The sequence below is a fragment of the Pelobates fuscus genome, chromosome 7, assembly GCF_036172605.1.
Source record: "Pelobates fuscus isolate aPelFus1 chromosome 7, aPelFus1.pri, whole genome shotgun sequence".
NCBI classification, from domain to species: domain Eukaryota; kingdom Metazoa; phylum Chordata; class Amphibia; order Anura; family Pelobatidae; genus Pelobates; species Pelobates fuscus.
This window is the reverse complement of record NC_086323.1, coordinates 73,929,325-73,953,452: the sequence shown is the minus strand read 5'-3', so window position 1 is coordinate 73,953,452 and position 24,128 is coordinate 73,929,325. Positions and strand designations below refer to the sequence as shown.

The 24,128-nt window shown below is 43.0% G+C and overlaps 1 protein-coding gene across 6 annotated transcripts in view; it reads left to right on the top strand.

The window, feature by feature from the left end:
- The window catches only part of COL11A1 (collagen type XI alpha 1 chain), a 188,536-nt gene that overhangs the window by 36,696 nt on the left and 127,712 nt on the right, over positions 1-24,128 (top strand). For all 6 annotated transcript variants that reach the window (XM_063426068.1, XM_063426069.1, XM_063426067.1 and 3 more), the window contains exons 4-5: positions 3,652-3,814; positions 23,674-23,802. In XM_063426068.1, the coding sequence (XP_063282138.1) occupies positions 3,652-3,814; positions 23,674-23,802 (292 nt within the window). The remainder of the gene's footprint in view (positions 1-3,651; positions 3,815-23,673; positions 23,803-24,128) is intronic.

The window sequence follows — 24,128 nt, the reverse complement described above, 5'->3', positions numbered from 1 at the left end:
TTTCTTATGGGAACGCATTGGATTGGCTGAGGTAATCGATCTTTATAATCTCATCAAAGAGGGAGACCAGTCATGGAAAGAGTAGTGTGGCCTGGGAGAAAAGGTAACTACTTACCTTACAAGGTGGGGGAGAGGTCAGCTAAAGGGTAACTAGAAGGCTATAGCGTTAGGAATACACATTTGTATTCCTTACACTATAGGGTTCCTTTAAAAAAAAAAAATGAAGGTGTCACGATTGGTAGGGAACCTAACACACAGACAGAATTGCAATACCGGTCCTTAGGATGGCTGGGCTATGCAAAAAAATAGCCAAAGCAAGCCAAGGTCAAAAGGGAAATAGAGAGACAGAATACGAAGAGACAAGCTGAGGTTAGGGAGCAGAGACAACAGAGTAAACATAAGACAAGCCAAAGTTCGGTAACCAAATCAGACAGAGCATAACACGCTATTGGGCTAAACAAAGACCACAACATGTCACTGAGGCAAAGGGGAGGTTAGCATATATACACATAGGGTGTGTTTGATTGGCTAACCTCCAATAATTGTTAACCACAACATTTGGGAGGTGTTTCTTCCCTCCCTTGCGGTCTCTGAGGTCATCACTGTGTGCCGGGTCACATGATCCGATCTGGCACACATATAAGGATGCTGCTTTGCAGCCTGCAGCCTCATAAACACAGTGGCGGGGACAGCTGCACACCGCAGACAGGGACCAGATGCGGTTAGGGACCCCCCCATTACGGGGTAAGCAAGGCCGCTGCGAGCGACGCGGAGGCAGGGGACCTGAAAAATGGGAGCACATTTTAGTTCCATTCTTTCACTTTAGCGTATGTGTGTTTGTCTGTGTGTGTGTGTTCATTACAAAACATTTGTAATAGAGTTGTTTGAAGAGAGACAGATTTCAGTACATGGACATTGATTTCTGAAAGGCTAAGAGAGATGGCCACATTTTGTTTGTGGTCAGGGCTCATTGCACAATGGATAATAGAGTGATACTATGTAATGATGTAATGAGTTGCTGTAACATCATTGCATGGGTTGTATGAAATGATACAATGGTGTAATGATCCCAGTGACCCCAGATGGTGGTGCAATTAATTGTAAGTTATAGAGGGTGTGAATAATGTGGTTTTGGACTTGACCGAGGCATCCAAAATTAAATGTTTAAAAAAAAAAAAAAAGGGGGATTATGAAGAAGGTTGGATTCAGCTGGAACACTATGGTTTAAGGAAACAATAGGCATGATAAATACTTATAGAGAAAGTGAAAACTGTATTTGAAACCCCAAGTAAATACCCAAAGAAAACACCTCCAGTAGACGAATGCTTAGAATAGAAGCATAAAACTTATTCCATGTTAATTTAACGTATTCCATGTTATAGGTGAAGCAATGAATCATGGGAAAAAAACAAATCTAGTAATGCAAACCTTCTATGGATTTCATACCTCTATGAATCAGTGTTATGTGCTAGGTGATTCACTCAGTGAAGCTGATTCCACTTAGAGAAGGATTAGCATTGGATAGTGTCCTAGGCAGGTTAACAGTCATACAGTCTGGGTTCCCCCCTTCATTCTTCACATAAGGATGGTGAATAAAAGAAAGCAAATTGGGCTAATCCCCGGGACATAGACTGTCACCTAAGGTTGCGCCACAGGAAAAAGTACTTAAGATCTTGTCACAGTAGTGCAAGATATATTTACATATAATTTATTAAAATAAATGCAGCTGTGGCTTCTGGGTTCTTTGTGCTTGGGGGATGTGGAAGGCCTGGGTCTCTTCAATCTCCGTATGTGGAAAGAGAAAAGACAGAGCAGCCTGATAGTGCAATATGTCTGGGATTGACTGACAACACATAAGAAGTAAAAATATTGCACTCACATGAAAAAGAGCTATGACCAGCTCTAGTATATATTGCATACAGTGGTATAATCCCCACTTATGGGATATGATGGTCGTAGTCTTTCACAGCAGATGGTTATCTAGGTACTCGGAGAAGAAGAAATAGCCTCAAATAGTGCTCTCAGTAATACAATATAAGTATATTAAAATAAGCAGAATATTACTCACAAGCGTAGAGCAGACTCACTGCTCTATGGCGACACCGTTAGTGGTATGATCCCCACCTAGGATGTTCTTGAGAGTAGAAATAGTAACAGTCTTTGGATAAAAATAGATAAAATGCCAGGAAAAAAAAAATCTGTTTTTGAAATAAGGAGGTAGTAGGTTGCAATAAAACCAAAATCCTTTATTCAATATAAATTTTTGTTAAAAAGTAATATCCATAACGCGTTTCACCGTGTAGGCTCTCTCAAATGGATCAAACCTACACGGTGAAACGCATTATGGATATTACTTTTTAACAAATATTTATATTGAATAAAGGATTTTGGTTTTATTACAACCTACTACCTCCTTATTTCAAAAACATAAAACTACCTACCAACATAAAACCACATACATCCTAACAAGAGGTTTGAGAATGGGATGAGATTGCAACTTGCATCATTGGAGAGGCCCATTAGGAATGGGCCCTTACAAAAAGTGGGCAGATCTGCTCATTGAAGGATGTGTCAGCCAGGCATCATGAACACCGATTGATGGACAGCCTCTATTGCTGGCCCACAGCACAGAAGACCATGCAGAATGTAATGCTGAAAAGCTGCATGGTTCTAGTGCCCACTTCCCGACGCAAGCATTTCTGTGTTGCTTGGGAACAGTTGATAGGCTTCAGATGAAGTCATAACACATGATACTCGTAGTAAAGCTACCAATCCTGGCTCCTGATAAAGATGCCCCACCCTGTCATTTCCAGTCAATGTATTTTAAAATTAAAAAAAAAAATGTAACTTTTTTTGAGGGTGATGCCATTTTATATGGTATTCTTCATGTGGGGTCTGACCTACACAGGCATCTGGATCTTTAGCATGGGGGCAGGCCCCTGGTGTCTCCGAATGCAGGACACCAGAGAAAAAAATTGGGATGGCGAGATAGGACACTAAAAGAGGGACTATCCTGCCAAAATGTGAAGAGTAAAAGTTTGTGTGAATACACATTTTAATTGTGTAAATAACAGTTACTCCACCTTTATATGCTTAAGACTTTTTTTTTTTTTAACTTTTTCAGTAATGAGCCAAAATAATCCATCTTTCTATAAATGTTATTCCGTTCTGATGTTTTGCTATTTTTTTTCCTGATGACTCTACCACTGGCTACATTCACAAAATAAGAAGAATTAGTTTATTTTACTAGGACAAAAGTATACATCAACGTATACCGTTTAAGCTGTGTTAAAAAAAAATAATTTCATGAGGGTTATCTCTTGATTTGGGCCTCAAAAATAAAATCCATTTGTTTTACAGTAGAAACCAGTAATTAGCCAAAATGTGTACGTTTTAACGATATATCAAGGAATAAACACATACATTATCATTATACTGATTGTAAAATTACTGCTGCAACAAAAGCACCATCATTATTATAATGAAATCAAAAAGTTATATTTTTTATAATAGAAAAAGTAAGGAATGTTATTTATTTATTTGCTGATATTTTCTATATGTCATGTTATTCCAACTTTAGTATTCTCTGTTCTAGAAAAAAAAAATTTAGTTGACCCAAGGTTCCTGATAATATTTTTGTTCTGTGATCAGGTGGCACCGGATTGCGATCAGCGTGGAAAAGAAGACGGTCACAATGATCGTGGACTGCAAGAAGAAGACCACAAAACCCCTACCCAGAAGTGACAAACCTATTCTAGATGCCACTGGCATTACTGTATTTGGAACTCGCATTCTAGATGAGGAGGTGTTTGAGGTGAGAAACAAAGCACTCCTTTTTCGAAATCTCTACAGATTGATTGCTGGTTAGTTGATTGATGGATTGATATATATATTGTGCAGAGCGCTTTGCCAAATTAAGACCTCAGCAGATAAGAGGAAAACATTTTTCCAACTCGGATATTTTGCTCCAGATTTAAGGGCCACTGTAACTGCTACATTGAAGTGGCTGTAGTGTCCAGAGTCTCCTTGCACCATCCGTCCAGTCAGTGTTAAATTGTTTTTAATGTTTTAATTGTAAAACAGACTCCCCATCCCCTATGTACTGCTTGGGCTAATGAGGAAGCAGTGTCCATTGCTGGTATGAATTAGTATGAACTGGAGTTGGCCAGGGAGCCTCATTTACTGTTAAACTGCATGGAAATATTTTAACAAATAATGAAGGAACAGTGATAGGGGTCTTCAGGCACTATAACAGATTCAATGAGATGTAATGGTTACAGCCCATACAATTAGTTGTTTGCATATCACTGTTTAGTAGATAAACCTCTGTGCGGTACAAGTTTAGATCAATTATGAGTTATTTCAGTGATGATAAACGGATAATGCAGCCATACATTTTACAGAAACCAGTGAATTTGACATATTACATAAAATATTTTCTTCATGAGATGTGCTCCTTTTAAAGTATTAGAAGTTTTTCCAAAATAATTAAATTCATTAAAGTGGTTACAGCTTCTGCTGTGTGATAATACATTTAATGGACATTTAACAGACATCTGTGTTGTGCTACTTTATAACATGGCCACAATCCGGCATCCAACTCCCTCCAGTTGGGTGTTTATAAGGGTGATTTATGAGGCCTCCCTCGGAAATGGCTGATTGTGGCGAAGCTTTGGAATTTAACTGAGTTTCCAGATGGGACTCATTTTACATAGACGGCTTCAGCAATTTGTTGTTCAAACAGCCTAACAATCATTCTTCAAAGACAGATTGAAATGATAAATCCATAGTTTGTGCTCCTGCTTTTCAGAACAATAACCACTATTGTTTTATGACAGTGAAAGCAGATTTGACAGTACGCAGATGAATTTTACAGTTTAAGTGACTGGGTCTTCTGTTATCCCAGATAATTACCAGTGACTACCATCAGTAATCCCTTTAAGGTAAACAGCCCATGTCTGAAACTATTAAGAAAGTAACTACACCATGCAGCTTGCATTGAGACAAATTCATGTAGCAACCTGGTTTGTCTGTATCTTTACTAGCCATCTTTATTGTTCATTCCCTGGACATTTCACCTTAGAGGACATGCTGGTCACAGTGGCGTACACACAACCCATGGGGCCCCGGTGCGAAAACTGATCCGTGGGCCCCCCCGCGCGCGCGCTTACGCTGCGCGGGCAGGGGCCGCAACACATGGCGGCGGGCACCGGGTCGCAGGGCTGCAACCTGTGTGACCGCAGTATGTACGCCAGTGCATGCATAAACACATACACTTTAAGGACCACTACAGACACCCAGATCACATCAGCTCAATGAAGTGGTCTGGGTGCCAGGTCTCTAGTTTTAACCCTGCAGCTGAAAACATAGCCGTTTCAGAGAAACGGCTATGTTTCACTGAGGGTTAATCCAGCCTCTAGTGGCTGTCTCATTGACAGCCGCTAGAGGATTTTCTGCGATTCTCACTGTGAAAATCACAGTGAGAAGACGCTGAACGTCCATAGGAAAGCATTGAATAATGCTTTCCTATGGGCGGTTTGAATGCGCGCGTGGCTCTTGCCACGCATGCGTATTCGGAGCTGAGAGGCGGAGAGATTCCCAGCGCCAAGGGAGTCCGGCGCTGGAGAAAGGTAAGTGCTTAAGACACACACACACAGACTCTCATGAACAGACGCACACATTTACTGACAGACACACACTCAGTGACAGACATACATACACACTCACTAACAGATGCACACAAACATACTCAGTAACAGACACACACACTAACACACACTCTAACACACACACACACACACTAACATACACTCACACACACACTCTAAGACTAACACACACACGCTCACAAACACTCACACTCACACACTAACATACACTCACACACACTAACACACTCACTAACACACACTCACACTCTAACACACACTCACACACTAACATACACTCACACACTAACACTCACAAACACACACTAACATACACTCACTAACACTAACATACACTCACAAACACACACTCACTAACATACACTCACACTCACAAACACACACTCACTAACATACACTCACACTCACAAACACACACACACTCACACACTCACTAACACTAACATACACTCACACTCACAAACACACACTCACACCCTAACACACACTCACTAACACTAACACACTCTAACACACACTCACACTCTAACACATACTCACTAACACTAACATACACTCACACTCACAAACACACACTCACACTCTAACACACACTCACTAACACTAACATACACTCACAAACACACACTAACATACACTCACACTCTAACACACACTCACTAACACTCACAAACACTTTTTTTTTTAAATCCCCCCAGCCTCCTTACCTGTGGGAGAGCTGAGGGGATTCCCTGGGGTCCAGTGGTGCTGCTGGGCTCCTGGGGGGCCGGTCACCCGGTGGGCAGGCAGGCTGGCGGGCGCGCGAGGGAGCACTGTCTCCTGAGTGCTTCCTCTTCAGCTCCCTCGCGCGCCGCGTACTGATGCCGGAGCCGGAAGATGACGTCATCTTCCGGCTCCGGTATCAGTGCGGTGCGCGAGGGAGCTGAAGAGGAAGCACCCAGGAGACAGTGCTCCCTCGCGCGCCCGCAGTACCGGCCAGCCGGATGACAGCAGGGCCAGCCTCGGGGGGCCCGGAGGTGGCCGGCTCCTGGGCCCCCCAGGAGAAGAGGCTGGCCCAGTGACATACATACCGGGTCGCAGGGCGGCCGGGCCCCCTGGTGGGCCGGGCCCGGTCGCAGCCGCGACCCCTGCGACCCCGGTATGTACGCCACTGGCTGGTCATTACACTGAAAAAAGGTGTTTAAATTGAATGTTTTATGCATTTTTTAAGTGTCTGTTTGGCAACAAATAATGACTTATAAGTAGAGCGAACCCGAACTGTAAAGTTCGGGTTCGTACCGAACATTACAATTTTTTGACCCCGAACCAGAACCCGGACATTTCAGTAACAGTTCAGGTTCGAGTTCGGCAATTTAAAGCGGCACTGTCATGCCGAATCACGTTTTTTTTTTTAACCCCCCTCCTGACTCCACTACATCTAACAGACCCCTTAGTCACCCCTAAATGCCCCTAAGCCCCCCATATTACCTATTTTTAAACTTTATTTTCTGCCACGATCTATATTCAGGGTGCCGCCATCTTTGTGTGGGTAGATGAAGTCCTTGTGGGACACGTCATCTGCACTTGGGCATGCGAACGGGAATTTCATCTTTTCATTCATTCATCAGAAAGACGAATGAATGAATGGAAAATTCAGACGAACAAACAAACACTGAATATCAGTGTTCATTTGTTCGTTCAGTTTATTACAAGGAGGGAGCTATCGGCGACCCTTGTAATATGTAAAGATAGAAGCATCAGAGAACAGTGCTCCCCACCACTTCCTAAGCCCCCTACTCTATGGGGGTCAATATGACCCCCCATAATAGCATAAGGGAGATTAAAATGTCCCGAATGCCCCTACTCGCTATGACGCAAGTAGGGGCATGTCTACTAAACAGTGAGCAGCCTGTGTCCTCCCCCCCGGCCCCCACCCCTGCGCGGCGGGTGGGGGCTCTAAATAAGAATAAGGGGGGACCTACTCTCCTCCCCCAGGCCCCCACCCCTATGCGGCGGGTGGGGGGGGGGCTACTGTCCTCCCCCCCGGCCCCAACCCCTGAGTGGCGGGTGGGGGCCCTAAATAAGGATAAGGGGGGATCTACTGTCCTCCCCCCCGGTCCCCACTCCTGAGCGGCAGGTGGGGGCCCTAAATAAGGATATGGGGGGACCCACTGTCCTCCCTCCTGGCCCCCACCCCTGAGCGGTGGGTGGGGGCCCTAAATAAGGATAAGAGGGCGACCTACTGTCCTCCCCCTCGGCCCTATCGAAAAAATAGGGTTATCTCACTACCTGGATTCTACAGGAAATTAATTTCATGATGTTCCCTGTATTAACACATTAATGGACCACACCTTGCACCATAGCAACTTTATTGCAACTGTATTGCATTTAAGTTATTATGGTCACTGTAACCCATTATGTCATCATAACATTAAGAGGATTTTTTAAGAAACAAAACTGAAAATTATCAGATTGTCTGTTAATTAAAACATTCTTCAGCTTACCTCATGGTAACTCAAGAGTTAAACTCATGGGGTTGTTTGCTTTTAGTGACTAAAGAACCATTGTCGACTGCGTTGGCAGCTTCGGCAAGAAAATACACTAAAGAGAAATGTTCTGTTAGCACCGATGCAACATTATTTTTCCTGAGTTGAACTTAAGCTAAGTCTCCTTTAAAATCACATGTGACTTAGTTTGTGGAAAACTAAAAGCTGTGTCCTGAATAATTAATTCGACAAGCTTTTTAAAAATGGTCATGAGCCAAATTGTTTTTGTATTCACATATATGCCTGGCAGACACCCACAGTTAGGATGATAAATAGGGTTCTAAAAAATCTGAGTTTTTTTACATTACTACTTTAACGTTTAGTTCCTTTGTGAGATAACTTGCTCACAGCATGAAATATGCTCATTTGAGCGTAAAGATCTTTAAAAAGAATGGTCAGTAAATGCGAAATCTAGTGTTATATTGCTAAACACTTCCGAAGAAGCATATTTTGTTTCATGGTGATTGGAGCTTATACAATAACAGCATAATTGGAATCCTTTGCCATAGAGCTCAATATTTGTAGACATAACAGGAAACTGTGCTCTAGAAAACTTCAGAACACAAATGATAATAATAGACCATCAAATGTGTCAAATGCAACTGATGGTATACTCAGAGGGCATGCTCAAAAATTCCCAGATTTTACTAATAACATGACGTAAAGTCATGATTTTATTAATGACACGGAGGCGAGTATTATGCTATCTCTTTCTTACTTTATTCCTCAGCAGCAAAGAAAAATATAACTGAAAGAGAAAAAATATGTAGAATATGAAATATATAACAGATACAACCATATCTGCCTAGTAACAGGGCAGCCAATCAGTCTCTAGGAACAGTCCATAAATCTCCATCTTTGTATTTCCACTTCCTCTTCTTTGCCTTCTGAACCGAAGACCCAAACCGAAAACATCCATATTAGTAACGATTAACTTTCAAACTGGTAACTTCCACATAACGAAATCAAGCTGTAAAAACAAAGAAATATGTGGTAAACTCCAAACTTAAGACCTGAGTGTAACATATCGTATACATAATACCTGTACATAACGAGTATCCTAGTTAGATTAATAAGGATATATGTCACAACCGACAAGAATATGCATTCAAAACAAGTAAACCAAGTGCACTTACCATGAGTGAGAAGATCACCCCGATTGAACCATAAACATAAACTTACCCCAGATCCATGGGCGGGTGGGTGGGAATAATACTCGCCTCCGTGTCATTAATAAAATCATGACTTTACGTCATGTTATTAGTAAAATCTGGGAATTTTATTAATGACACGGAGGCTCCTATTATGCTAGTTTAAAGCTGAGCCACCACCAACGAAGAAACATGTTCAATCGGGCGGAAATAACATTGCGGAAAGTAGACTCCTTAGACCAATCCGCCGCTTTCAAGATGTCTTCCAGGCGACATCCTATCGTAGAAGCCTTCGATGCCATGGCACCCCTAACCGAATGAGCCGAAAAGATCGAAGTATCAATTCCTGCCGCGGAAAGGAGACTCTTAACCGAGTGAGCTAACGTAGTCGAGGAGACTGGTAGAAACGGTGCCTTAAAGGAAATAAACAGTGGAGGCAAGTCCGTTGACCTCAACTGTCGAGTGCGATCCAAATGAACCTGGAGACAAGTCACAGGACACAAAGCAGGTCTGAAGGAACATCTAGGGTAGTCCACCGACTATGAAGCCGACATAGTCCTCCTCGAGATATTAAACGACACACCCTCGGGGGTGAATGAGATCGCGTTCCAGTCCAGAGTCCTGACGTCCGATACCTTCTTGCATGAAAGGAGACATAGAAGCATAACCAGCTTCCATGACAACTGCTTGAGCGTCAATGCTTCATACAGGGCCATGATTCCAAGAAACCAAGAACTACGTTAATATCCCAAAACGATGAGTATCTGGATCTCGGAGGACAAGCGAAACAGATACCCTTCAACAAGCGGCACACAACTGGATGTTGTCCAATCGAGAGATCCATTGATCCCCCGATGTCCGGCCGAAATGGCCGAACTATACACATTAATGGTTCGATAGGCCAAGCCAGATTCAAAACGTTCTGTCAGGAAACAGCATCTCCTTCACCTTCAGAGGGGCAGAAAGTGGATCCAGCAATCTTCCCAAGCCCCAGCCAGACTACATGCGCCACGCGGACTTATAAGCTGTTCCGGTACTTGGTGCCCAGGCACTCTCCAAGAGTCGAGCAGTAGTGTGCGAAACGTCCGTAACACACCAAGGTCCCCTGAGATCAGCCAAGCCGTGAGTTGGAGCAAGTTCTGATCCACCAAGTCGTGCGAGTTCCCATCCGGATCCAGAAGCACATCCGGCCTCATTTCGATCATCCGTGGGAAATCCATGTCCATCTCCAGGAGACGGGGAAACCACGGTTGAGATTGCCAGAGGGGAACTACCACCACCAACGTACAACCTGTCCGGTCAAGTACGCTAACGTCCGAGATACCAGGTTGAATGGTGGAAACGTATCCACCGCCGTGGCCGCTGGGTCCGGCCTCCAACGGAAGTACTGGGGTAGTTGGGAATTCAGTCTGGACGCGAACAAATCCAGGGGCCCCATAGTCGATCTATCCGTCGAGGATAGCAAATGCCAATCTCCTGAATCTTTCAGGTAACGCGAATACCAATCCGCCCATTCGTTGTCCAGTCCCGGAATGTGTTCAGCCGTAACCGACACAGCGTTGTGGAGGCAAAACTGCCAGAAGTCCTTTGCTAAGTTCGTTAGCTGTTTCGATTTTGTTCCACCCAGGTGGTTTATGTATCTGGCTGCGGACACGTTGTCCATGCGTAGGAGCACGCAGCAATCCCCCTGAGTCGGAGATAGACTCCGAATGGCGAACGATCCAGCCAGCAGTTCCAGGCAATTTATGGGCAACGTTGCCTCAACTTCGGACCATCTGCCACCTGTGGAGGCACTGCCACAGCGAGCGCCCCAACCATGTAGGCTTGCGTCCGATTCTATTATCATGTCCGGAGCGGAACCGAAGATGGCCCGGCCGTTCCAGGCCTCCATATGGTCCAACCACCACTGCAGTACGTCTTTGGAATCCCTGCCCAGGGTCAATACACTCTCGTACGAACCGCCCGATCGAAGATGGGATCCCTTCAGACATTGTAGGGCCCGATAGTGCAATGGACCTGGAAAATCGCCTGAATCGATGAGGTCAATAGGCCGATCACCCTTGCAGTTGTCGGACGGAATGAGAGGTGGCTCTTAGTGCACGTCGTATCTCCTTCTTCATCGACTTTAGTTTGGCCTCCGGAAGGAAACAGAAACTGGGCGACCGAATCGACCTCGAAGCCCAGGAATTCTATCCTCTGCACCGGGGTCACAATGGACTTCTCCCAATATACGAGGAAGCCCAGGCCTTCCAGGAGACTCACCGTCCATTCCAGGTGTCTGGTAAGTTGCTCGGGGGACGAAGACATAATCAGTATGTCGTCCAGGTAGATAATCATGCGGGCCCCTCGAGCTCTGAGGGACGTCACCACGGGCTTCATCACCTTCGTGAAACACCATGGAGCCGAAGATAGACCGAACGGCAGACATGTAAACCGCCATCGACGTCCTTGCCAGGTAAAGTGCAAAAAGTCCCAGTGCTCTTCCGCCATGGGAATGGTCAAGTAGGCATCATTGAGACAGTGAGCACCCTCCATATTGAAGTGATGGTAACGGAGGAAATTGTTGAGGTGTTTCAGGCTGATCACCGGTCGGACACCTCCGCCTTTCTTGGCGACAAGAGACCAATTGCTTAGGAAAACCGGGTGACCGTACGGAATTTCCTGGATAGCTCGTTTGGCAGAAAGTTCCGCGATCTCCGCGGTAATTAGCCCGGACTACTCTTCCGGCAGCTTTAATTCCTGTGGGACATAAGTCTGGACAGGGGGAGACAACAAATCTAGGCGGAAAAAACCCTGACCATATTCAGAAACCATACATCTGTGGTGATCATGTCCCACATATCGAGAAATAGCGCTAGCCTGCCCCCCACGCTTGCCCGGAAAACCATACCATCTGGGGTACTCACCGTAAGGACATCTGTATGAGGGTTGTCCACGACCACCTCGATTCTGCCACGGTCTCCCGCGTGAGGGAAAGAAGGGCGCGGGCTCATATTCTTGGTAGGCCTGGGGGGTTTGACTGGGCCTTATCTAGGGCGGTGAAGGTGCGTACAAAAGGAGCCCAAATCTTTAACAAAAGACTCTCCAAAGAGCATTCCCTTGGCCGAAGCACCCGGTTCCTTCACCGCAAGGTTCACCAACTTGGGCTCAATATTGAGCAAAATTGCCTTGCGGCATTCAGCTGACATGGCATTGTTCACGTTGCCGAGAAGGCAAATCAACCTCTGGACCCACCCGATTGCTTCATCGAAGTCAAGGGGTTTTGTTCCAGCCTTAGCCGCCTCTAAAAGCTCATAAAGCTTTGCAGCGGGCCCCAGGGTGTCCAGGATCTTGTCCTGGCAATTATGGAGCGAAAACTCCAGACCCTTCTTGGGTTTCCAACCCGTTTTCGCCAGGAACTGGGAAATCTGAGGGTCAACCTCTGGCGTCTTGCACGCCGCATCAGGCACCGAAGGCCTCGGGCACTCGGCCCCCAACTTACTGTGCCCCTCTTTGGAAAGAGGGGTTCGCATGTGTAATGCCAAATAACTGGCAATGTGCGCGGGCGGGTCCCATTCCGCCGAACGAGGATGGCGAAGGTCATCAGGATCGAACAGGGGGTAACCCTGAGGATCACAAATGTCCTGCCCCTCACTCGGAGGAAGCACCGAAGCGTCATACTCCGCCTCATCGCCGGAGCCCCTTTCCTCATATGAGGCGTAATCAGGGGCATCCGAGTCTGTCTCTCCAGTCTGATCGCTATCCGATCCATCACCATCACGGGCACGCGCCCGTTTCCATTTCCTGGCCGATTTTGCCCGACCAGCGGCTCTTTTGCGCGGTAGCGCGCCATCTTGGACGGCCATAGGCACGTCAGTCAGGGCAGGTAACACCTGTGTCACATCTGGAGAGACATGCTTAGTCTTTGCGTGCGCCTTGCAACTCGCCTGAGGCTGCAGCGCAGGCATGGGGACGAGTAACCAGACAGGGCCAGGGGCTGTGTCAACGCCTGTTGAATTGTATGAGACAGGGACGAAGACATGGACCCCATGGCCGAGGCCAGAGCCCTCTGCATGGTGGAATCAATGAGGGCCTGGAACTCCTGAGAGGGAGTAAGGCCCATCTCCCCAGTGACAGGGGTCTGAGAGGGATCCATAATAGGGTAGCTGGGGCTACCAGACCCCTCACCTCTAGCCTGCATAATGTGCAGGGAGGATAAAAAACTATCACCAAAATTCAGCTCTGTACCTTTAAATATGAATACCTACAGGGCAGGTACAGATTCCACAATTAAATGGTAACAAGGGAAAAGGGGGGAAGCCATTACACTACAGAAAAGAGGGGTTGAGTAACCCACAAGCAAATACCTGACACAGGGGATAAAAATTCGAAAGGGAGAGGTAGGAGGGAGCCGACCCGCCAAGCAGTCCCAGCCACGTGCGAGCAGGAACAGAAAAATGGCCGCCGCGGCTAGGACGCGTCGCGGGTACCCCAGAGCCCTTGCCCCGCCAATGGCCGGGGAGCGCGTGGAGCACACGCGGTCGGGAAACTCCCTCGCACCAGCGGGTGCGAGGAGACACTGATCGGGCCGGCAGATAACGCGGCCGCACACGCGGCCGCGAGGGGAAGGGAGGGGAACCAGGGAGCAATAGAGCTCCACAGAGAATCTTTCCCTGCGAGCCGCGGACCCTGTCTGTGATAAGTAAAAGTGTAGCACAGACAGGGAAACCGGTGGCATAACGCAGGGAAGACAAACCAACAAAAAGAATCAAAAATGTATAGAAATAAACACAAAATATACATAGAACCAAAACGGAATGAAAACAAGTAATAATCATCAGCTAAAAACAGGGTAAATAACCCTGGCAAACAATAATGAGCACAAATACACAGAGAGAAAATTTATACTTAGCTGGTCTGAGGACAGCAGCAAAGAAAGAGGAAGTGGAAATACAAAGATGGAGATTTATGGACTGTTCCTAGAGACTGATTGGCTGCCCTGTTACTAGGCAGATATGGTTGTATCTGTTATATATTTCATATTCTACATATTTTTTCTCTTTCAGTTATATTTTTCTTTGCTGCTGAGGAATAAAGTAAGAAAGAGATAGCATAATAGGAGCCTCCGTGTCATTAATAAAATTCAGCAGGAATGCTATAATGAGAGATCTTACTCAAAAGGATAACGTTCAGCATAGTGAGAGACTCTTCCCCAAGGTTCCTTAAAATGTTGTGGTAGAGTAAATGTTATGCTATGACACCTTGCCCAGAGGAATTGTAAGGGGGAGCTGTATTGTAATTTAGTGCATCCCTGTATCTGATCCCTCTAGAACAATGATAGTTGTTTTCAGTATCTTACATCTGGGATACTGGAAATAACTAAACTACATTTCCATTGATGCCCAATAAGCCATAAGAACTGGTGAATGCGCAATATATATTTCACCAACATGTTTGCTTCAAATGTTAATCATCTTTGTCATTTGTCATGCGACATCTCCTGCAATGGAGTTTAAGGTATAACTGGATATAATGAAGATTTATCATCTGAAATTTAAATGCCATACCACTTTCCATTTTTTTTTTTACATAGACGGTGAAACAATTGCAATTATTCCCATCATTTTGTTTTTTCTAGTGGAGGTTTACGGTTTCAGATAATGTAAAGGTTATTTTTTTTTTCTCATTGAATTTCCTGGCAGTGTTGGTGTTAATCTGATCCTGTCTAGCGTATTTAGTTGAACGTCTCAGTTTTGGCACAGAGGGGCGCTCAGATTTTGGGCTGCAGAGTGCAGGGAGACATAATGAGTTTCCCAGAGATGAAATTTACAGGTCTCCGACGAGTATTTTTCCTGTATTTCTGTCCTGTAACATTCCTTCCTGATGAGGTTTAATCCACTCAGTGCAACAGGGCAGAAATAAGAGAGAGAAAAAAAAACCTCTACTCGTGTTTAATTTAAAGAGGTAATTCCCAGCAGACCAAAATGTACCTGTAACAGTAATGACTTATATATACCAGATGACTCTTTATTTTGCCAATAATGTTATGATGACAGTCATATGTTTAGAGAAGTATCAGTTTTTTTTACTGAAGTATCATGGTAAATTACTTAGAATCCTTCTTTCAAAATCCTGCTCTCACAATCTAATTCTACACCTCCCTAAACAGATATTTATTTTCTGTCCAACTAAGTTCTGGGTTTTTATATCCAAACAACATGGAAGATTCTTAACGAGATGACCACGAGAACTTAATATGGTTAACAAGGGCCCATAGAAGACTGTTATAAAATTGGGATAGCAAGATAACACTATTTTATTGACCATAAGTTAAATGGCAAAACTAAGCGTCAGGGAGACAATTTTACAAACCTGACAAAATGACTGTCTCAAATCTTTGAAAGATTTCAAATGGCCAAAAAGGATTGAAATTGTTGTATATGACAAGACTATAGTTTTGACTGAGAACAGGACTAAGCTGGATCATTTTAAGTGACTTAGTGACCATGTAGACCATTTAGATAATGATAGATTAGAACTGGACTAAAGTATTTTAGTTACATATACTAAGTTTACTAATCATATAATAAAATCATATACAAATTAATTGTTATCCTGGATTGGTCAGTGATTAATAATTTTACTTGGTCATTTGTTCTGGGGCAATGATATTGATAAAACTTGCACGGTGGTCAGTAGTTTGTGAAAACAGATGTAGTTAATTCAATCTCATTTATATTCTCAATTGAGTTATCTTTCTTCACGCTTTGCCAGCTGCTGTTAGGAGAGTTAAGTGATATCCAACTAGTGGAGCAAGTCCTACAATGGAAGACCTAGTGACACTTTAGGATTTGGGCGTTTTAGGGGTGTAATCTGTCATTGGCAAGTTTTAGCATGGTTAGAATTTGTCAAAACTTGCAAATTTGGAGCTGATACAAAAATTTGCCATTAGGAACTTTATGATGGTGACAGTATCATCGGACACCAGGACTACATAGTTTGAGACCTCCAGGTCATCCTGAGCCAGTAAATTTTGGCCTTCCTGTTTGTAAGATGTTTGGATAAATGAAAGGCTTAATGCCATCCTGTTGAGTAATCTGGTGCTTCTCTTTGTATGGTCTGTGTGTTACTAATGCGAGGTGTAGGGTATCCTTAACAAATAACTTACTCTATCCTTGACTTGATAAGATCTGAGGGCTCCCAGACATTTAGCAACTAGAGTTGCTGGAATCGAGTACTGTGAATCAAGATTATGAACAGATGAAATATTAGGAAAGAGGAGGAGTAAATATATTTATTTATTATAGATATATTAAATATATAATATTCAAATGTATTTAATTTTTTTCTGCTCCTCCTTTTTTGTTCTTGTATTGGTAATTTCTCACTCTATGTGTGAATAAAATGAACATTTCATAGCGGTACTCTAGCCATCAATAATCTCTTTTTTTGGAGCCATGGGTGGAATTTTGAAACACAAATCTAAATAAACATTCTCATCCATTGAGTGATTCGTTCGGTTTGTGATTTGGCTACATTTCAGCTCAAAGTTTGGGAATTCCTACAATCACCAGATCAGCCCAAATTCAGATGTATTGCAGTCTGTGTCAAAACAAAACTTCAAGTCTATAGGATGCTGCCCATTGTGTAACTATAATAATAATTATCCTGACTAGTAACACATGTCTATAAAATAAATTAGGTCCAGGCACTCAGGATTGCTGCAAAAAGGAAAAAAGGAAAAAAAAAAGTACAAAGTTTCGGCCTACACAGAGGCCTTTATCAAGCCTGCGTTTGTGAATTACTATAGTAACATATGTCTAGCAGATAAATAAAGGTAAAACCATATTGCTGAGACTGAATCCCCTACTATACACCATGGTATTAATTTGTGTTACATTGTTTTTACTTGTTTGCTGTTGCTAGTGTTACATATTATGTGAGGATATGATAAATTTACTATATTACGTTGCAAAACGTAGGCAAAAAATGTTGAATTAAAAAACATCTCTAACTGCCATAGCCACAGCTTTTTTTTTTACCGAAAGTGTTCAATTCATTACAATAAATTGTTTAGTAAGTAAACACTATGATATTTCGGGATGTTTTTATGGATGGATCCTATGAAACTATCAGTGTAATATTAAAATAAAAGACAATGTTATTACTATATTTAGTATTTACAGTCCCCTTATCAGGGTGCTGGGTAGGAGACAAAAAGGGAACATACATTTTCAAACTAGAGGCTTCTGGGAATCTGGTAAAACCATTTGTGATTAATAAAAGGGTAAACTTCCTACAAAGAAAATGTAGCAATGTACTAATCAGGAAATGAGATAAAATAAAGATAACAAACATAGCAACATTTTCTATAAATATAGTTATCCCTATAATGATGCTTTGGTAATGTTAGCAAGTAGGACAAGCTTGGTTAAAAAGTTTTTAGTTTTTATAGTTTGTACCGTGCTATATGCAGGTTGCAGAGTTACATTTATGAGCTGTCAAATCAATCTATTCTTAACATGTAACATTTGTATTAGCCAGCAAGGGGGCATTCCTCTTGGTTGAGAGAATGCCAGATACAAAGTCTTCTGAGAAGCGGTACACAATTCTCGTACTTTTATTTCTTTATTGACATATCAGGGAACCATACATTATGGCAGTGATAAATAGATTCTGCTAAAAGTATTATCATTTTTCTGAGAAAAGCCTTTTATCTGTCATGGATTATAATCTGGAATTATTTATGCTGCTTAGAATGTGACAGATTATATAACAAATGTTTAAGAGTGTGGTAATTGTACAGCTTTATCTCTATAATCCCTTCTATTGAACAAATGCATTCTACCGTTCTTCATATATCTTTCTTCAAACTCTTACTGTAGTCTTCTTATTTATATTCTTCTTATTCATATATCTTCCTATTGCTTCATAGAACCTCTTTCTGACTCTTCACAACCTAATTTGTCAATATGTATGTCTCATACATTGTATAGCTTCTACGTATGTTCCATGTCAGGTCTTTATGACCATTCGTGACAGGAAGCCACATCCATCTTTCTCCTGTGGTACTGTAGAGATCCTCATGGGATATTCTGTCTTACATGGTGAAGGCAATATAAATCATTCAGATGTGGAAAACTCCATGCACTGATTTATGTATGATTTATGTATGATTTCACCTGTTTAAGGGCTGTGGGATGCATGATATGGACCTGATGTATGTGCTCTGTGCAATCTGATATGACTATTGATTTTCTGTAGAAGCTAGGTACTGAGTAATATTTGTATTGATTTAATGTAGATGCTGTGTATCTTGTGATATGGCTGATGATCCTTTGTACATTACTTGTGTTCTGCTCTGTTTATTATTGACCTGGTTCAGGTAATGTTTACCTTGCTGTATATTTAGTTATGGACCTGTGGCACATCTTCCTTGCTGTGTGGCATGAGATTGACTTCCATAGGTTATCTGTGCTGTGTGATGTGGGTACATGACCTAGTGTAGTGTGTCTGAGCTGTGTGATGTTAGTACATGACCTAGTGAAGGGCATCTGTGCTGTGTGATGTTGGTACTGACCTAGTGTAGGGTATCTGTGCTGTGTGATGTTGGTACTGACCTAGTGTAGGGTATCTGTGCTGTGTGATGTTGGTACTGACCTAGTGTAGTGTATCTGAGCTGTGTGATGTTAGTACATGACCTAGTGTAGGGTATTTGTGCTGTGTGATGTGGGTACATGACCTAGTGAAGGGCATCTGTGCTGTTGATGTTGGTACGTGACCTAGTGTAGGGTATATGTGTTGTGTGATGTGGGGACTGACCTAGTGTAATGTATGTGAGCTGTGTGATGTGGGTACTGACCTAGTGTAGAGTATCTGTGCTGTGTGATGTGAGGACTGACTTAGTGTTAGGCAACTGTGTGATGCAGTTATTGATCTGTCACAGATACTTTGTGCAGTATACATGCATTAACTTGAAGTACATGCTTTAAGCTCTGGCTTATAGATATTGTCCTGTTACAGGTTTTCTATGCTTTTGTCAGTGGCATGAGCCTGCTGTAGATTGTAGTCTCTCTGTGATAAGGTAATATATAATATGTGAGAATGTTCTTTGCGCTGGTTCTATGTGATGCTGTATCTCATTATATTTTGAAAAAAATAAAATAAAAAAAATAAAAAATAAAATATATATATATATATATATATATTCCTCTACCCTGTGGTTGGTATATTAACGTCAGCTCAGCATCGCATACATATAATGATTTATTACACTTTTTAAACATGCTTGCTTATTTATTTTTCCATTTGTAAACTATTTTCCTAAAAATATTGCGTTGTTACTCATTTAGTATAATGAGAGACGTGTACTATTATCACACACTGATCAACCACAATATTAAAGCCACCTGCCTAATATCATGTAGGTCCTCTTCATGCTGCCAAAACAGCTCTGATGCGTCGATGCATGTACTGTACAAGACCTCTGAATGTGTCATGTGGTATCTAGCACAATCCATTAGCAACAGACCATTTAAGCCCCAAAGGTGTGGCCTCCATGGATCCGATTTGTTGTTCCAGCACATCAAGGGCCAGACTGGGAATGAAAATTTTGAAAATTCCATACCAGCCCCATAATGTATCACGCCAGCATAGTGTGCAAATATGAAAGCGGGAAAAAAAACGTTAAAACTAGAAACTATCACTCAAATGTAAAAGAAAGCACTCATAGGGCTTCAACATAAACAAAAGAGCGGATTTGTTGTAAGCAGACGTGCCTTTGCATATTATCAATGTTTCAGTACAACTACCTTGACATATTAAGGAAAGTTTCATAATTGGACTGAAATTGTGAATGTATGTTATTGCACAGCAGTACAAAAAAATGATATTATCTTGCTTATTTTGAAGTAACAAGAGTGTGCTCTTCACCTTGGCTGACAACTGGATGATCTCAGTCAACGCCAATTCAATTCCCATAGGAAAACATTGGGAGGCTTTTGGGCATGTGTGGCAAAACGTTGTGCTTCACCGCACCAATCAGCATCTCCTCAAAGAGATGCTTTGCATCAATGCATCTCTATTGTGAGCGTTCAGCGTCTCCATGCGCCTCCATGCAGAGTGTGGAGATGCTCAACATAGGTGCTGCACACTGTGGACTAGGAAACAGCTCTAGTGGTTATCTGAGTTACTCTCACTAGAAATGCTCCTAGGCAGCAATGTAAACACTGCCTTTTCTCTGAAAAGGTAGCATTTACAGTGCTCAGCCTACAGGGACATGCTATAGACACCAGAAACACTACATTAAACTGTAATAGCTCTGGTGACTACAGTTTCCCTTTAATACAAAGTCTTTCTCTCACCGGTCGACTCTAAATTACAGGGAGAGCAGGAGACACAAGTAAAGATGCATTTTTGTTTGTGTCTTCCCCAAACCCCTTTCATGTGTCTCTAAACCCCAGCCTCGTTGTCTCTTTCTCCCCTCTCCTAGTCCTCTGTTAGTATCTTTCCCAGGCTGCCCCTCCATTTGTCTCATTCCACCCCCTTCAGCCTTACATGCAGTGGTGTATCCTGGTTTTGTGTTACCCTAGACATGACAAAACATAGGCACTCTCCCCCCCCCCGCCCCGCCTTCTAAATACACACTCGCTAACAAACACATACAGTCACTAGCAGACACACGCATTCACTAACAGACATGCATACACTCTCACTAACAGACATGCATACACACTAACAGACACACACATAGTAACACACTCCCTAACAGACACTCACTAACAGACACACACACACACACTAACAGACACACACACACTCACTAACTAACAGACACACACACTCACTAACAGAAACACACACACAAACACTAACAGACACACACACACACTCACTAACAGACACACACACACACACTCACTAATAGACACACACACATTAACACACTTAAATTTTTTTAATTCAACCCCCCAGCCTCCCTACCTTTGGGAATGCTTGGGTGAATTAACACTTTCCCTGGGGTCCAGTGGGGCTACTGGGCTGCTGGCCGGTGACTGCAGACAGCGAGGGAGCACTAATCCTCCTGTTCAGCTCCCACATGCGCCGCATAGTGATGCCGGAGCCGGAATGACGACATTCCAGCTCCGGCATCACTATGCGGCGCACGTGGGAGCTGAACAGGAGGGTTAGTGCTCCCTCGCTGCCTGCCCGGAAAGCTCTGCCGCTGCCAGCCTGGCCAGTTCCTGGGCCCCCCAGGACAAGAGGCTAGCAAGGCATTTGCCAGGGCGATGGGGGGGGGTGTTTTTTTTTGCCGCCCCCCAGAAAGTGCCGCCCAAGGCAAATGCCTTGTTTGCCTTAGGGTAAAAACACCCCTGCTTACATGTGTATCATTAGCCCTTCATCCCTCCATGTTTGTCAATCCATCCCATACCTCCATGAGTCTAATTAGCTCCTTCAGCCCCTCCATGTGTCTTATTAGCTTACATTTGTCTCATTAGGCCCCCATTCCTCCATGTTTTTTAATCCATCCTCCCGGCCCTCTATGTGTCTTAATCCATTCCCCATAGACCTCCATGTGTCTCATTACCTCCCCCCCATATCTCCATGTGCCTTATTATCTCCCTTAGCCCCTCCATAGGTCCCTATAGCCCCACTTAGCCTTCCATATGTCCCTATAGCCCCCTCCCAGCCCTCCATGTGTCCCACTTGCCTCCCTCCCAGCCAAGGCAACACCATGAACACTTTTTTTATGTTCCTCAAACCATTCCTGAACAATTTTTGCAGTGTGGAAGGATGCATTATCCTGCTGAAAGACGACATTTCCGTCAGGGAACTCCATTGCCATGAAGGTATGTACGTAGTCTGCGGTGGTATATTAAACATCCACATGAATGCCACGACTCAAGGTTTCCCAACAGAACATTGCCCAGAGCATAGCACTGCCTCTGCTGGCCTGCCTTCTTCCCATAGTGCATACTGCTATCATCTCTTCCCCAGATAAACAACACACATAGTCCAGTTCTGATACTCATGTTCACATGGAAGGTGCTTTTGGCACTGGACAGTTGTCATCATGGGCACACTGACCTGTCTGTGACCCCATACACAGCAAACTGAAATGGGCTGTGTGCTCTGACACCTTTATATCATGGCCAGAATTAAGTAGCAATTCTGTGTGATTGGACCAGACAGCTAGCCTATGCTCTCCGTGTGCATAAATGAGCCTTGGGTACCCATGACACTAACACCGGTTAACCGGTTGTCCTTCCTTGTATCACTTTTAGTAGGTATTAATCATTGCATACTGGGAACAGACCACAATACTTGCTGTTTTGGAGATGCTCTGATCCAGTCGTCTTGCCATTACTATTTGGCCCTTGTTAGTCACTCATCTTTTCGCTTGCCCATTTTTCCTGCTTCCAAAACATGAAATGCAAGAACTGACTGTTCATGTGCTGCCTAATATGTCCCACCCTTTGACAGGTGCCATTGTAACAAAATAATCAATGAAATTCACATCACCATTCAGAGGTTTTAATGTTGTCGCTGACTAGGGCTGTATAAACAAAGTGATTTAACTCTTAAATGGCAGAGAACTCAGTAGAGAGACTGCTGGTGCATGATCTATACACCAAAACTGCTTCATAAAGCTAACATTATTTTGATTACTATAGTGTCCCTTTAAGGTGGACATGTTCAGGGATTTGTGGCAGATTTGATGTTGTCTGGCAACTAAACTTGTTAATGCACCAACTGAAGTGACTGTTCAAACCTCAGAGCTGCAGGTTTTATTCCTGGCAGGATCTCCTCAGCCTTTAATTCTTCAAAAGTCAATGAAATGAGTAACATTGAGCCCAGCTATACTAATATATAGATATATATATTTTAAATTGTTATTTTAAAAGTTCCTTTGGGAACAGAGGTGATTATTATTATTATTATTATATATTACTATTGTAGAAAGGTATAAAGGTGCATATAATCATTAAATCAATCAATCGGTCAATCAATCAACCAACCAGTCATTCAATCTGGTGCAGACCAGGTGCTTTTTGTTGTGTAACAGGGGATGAGGGTATTCTGTTTTATTAAGTCATCCCTCTTTGTCTGTAAATGTATATATATATATATATATATATATATATATATATATATATATATTTTTTTTTTTTTTTTTAAATATAACATTCTTAATATAAATACTTGTTACGTTGCACAATAGTACAATACATTCAAGGGTACATGGTTTTTCATTCAATTCCCTGAAAGACAGACTGGGATTTAACTGCCTGATACATATTGTTCTAATTGAATACTCCAATTCTAACTAAGTTTTGAATATCTTTTCAGGGTGACATCCAGCAGCTACTAATAAGTGATGACCCCAAAGCTGCCTATGACTACTGTGAACATTACATGCCAGACTGTGACACCCCAACTCCCAACATGCCTCAAGCTCAAGAACCACAAGTGGATGAGGTAGGCATTATGCAAAGTAAATAGGTATTTGGAACTCCACTAGGTTCCCTTTTATAGCTCATCCTTATAAAATATCCTTAATAGCATTGCATCCTTTTAAAATATCCTCTGCAGATTTCGTTATTGAAGCATACAGTTAACTCTACAGAATCGGTATGGTTAAATGGGTACCTTCTGCTACAGAAGAATGTCCTTTGCATTCTAAAAAAAACTTTTTATCCCTTTGTTTGCTGATAAGATTTGTAAGTTTGACCGTTAGAGAAAACAGGTGAGAAGTTGAAGGTAGGAGGACTTGTTAAGTGCACACAGCTGCGTCCGCTTACCAT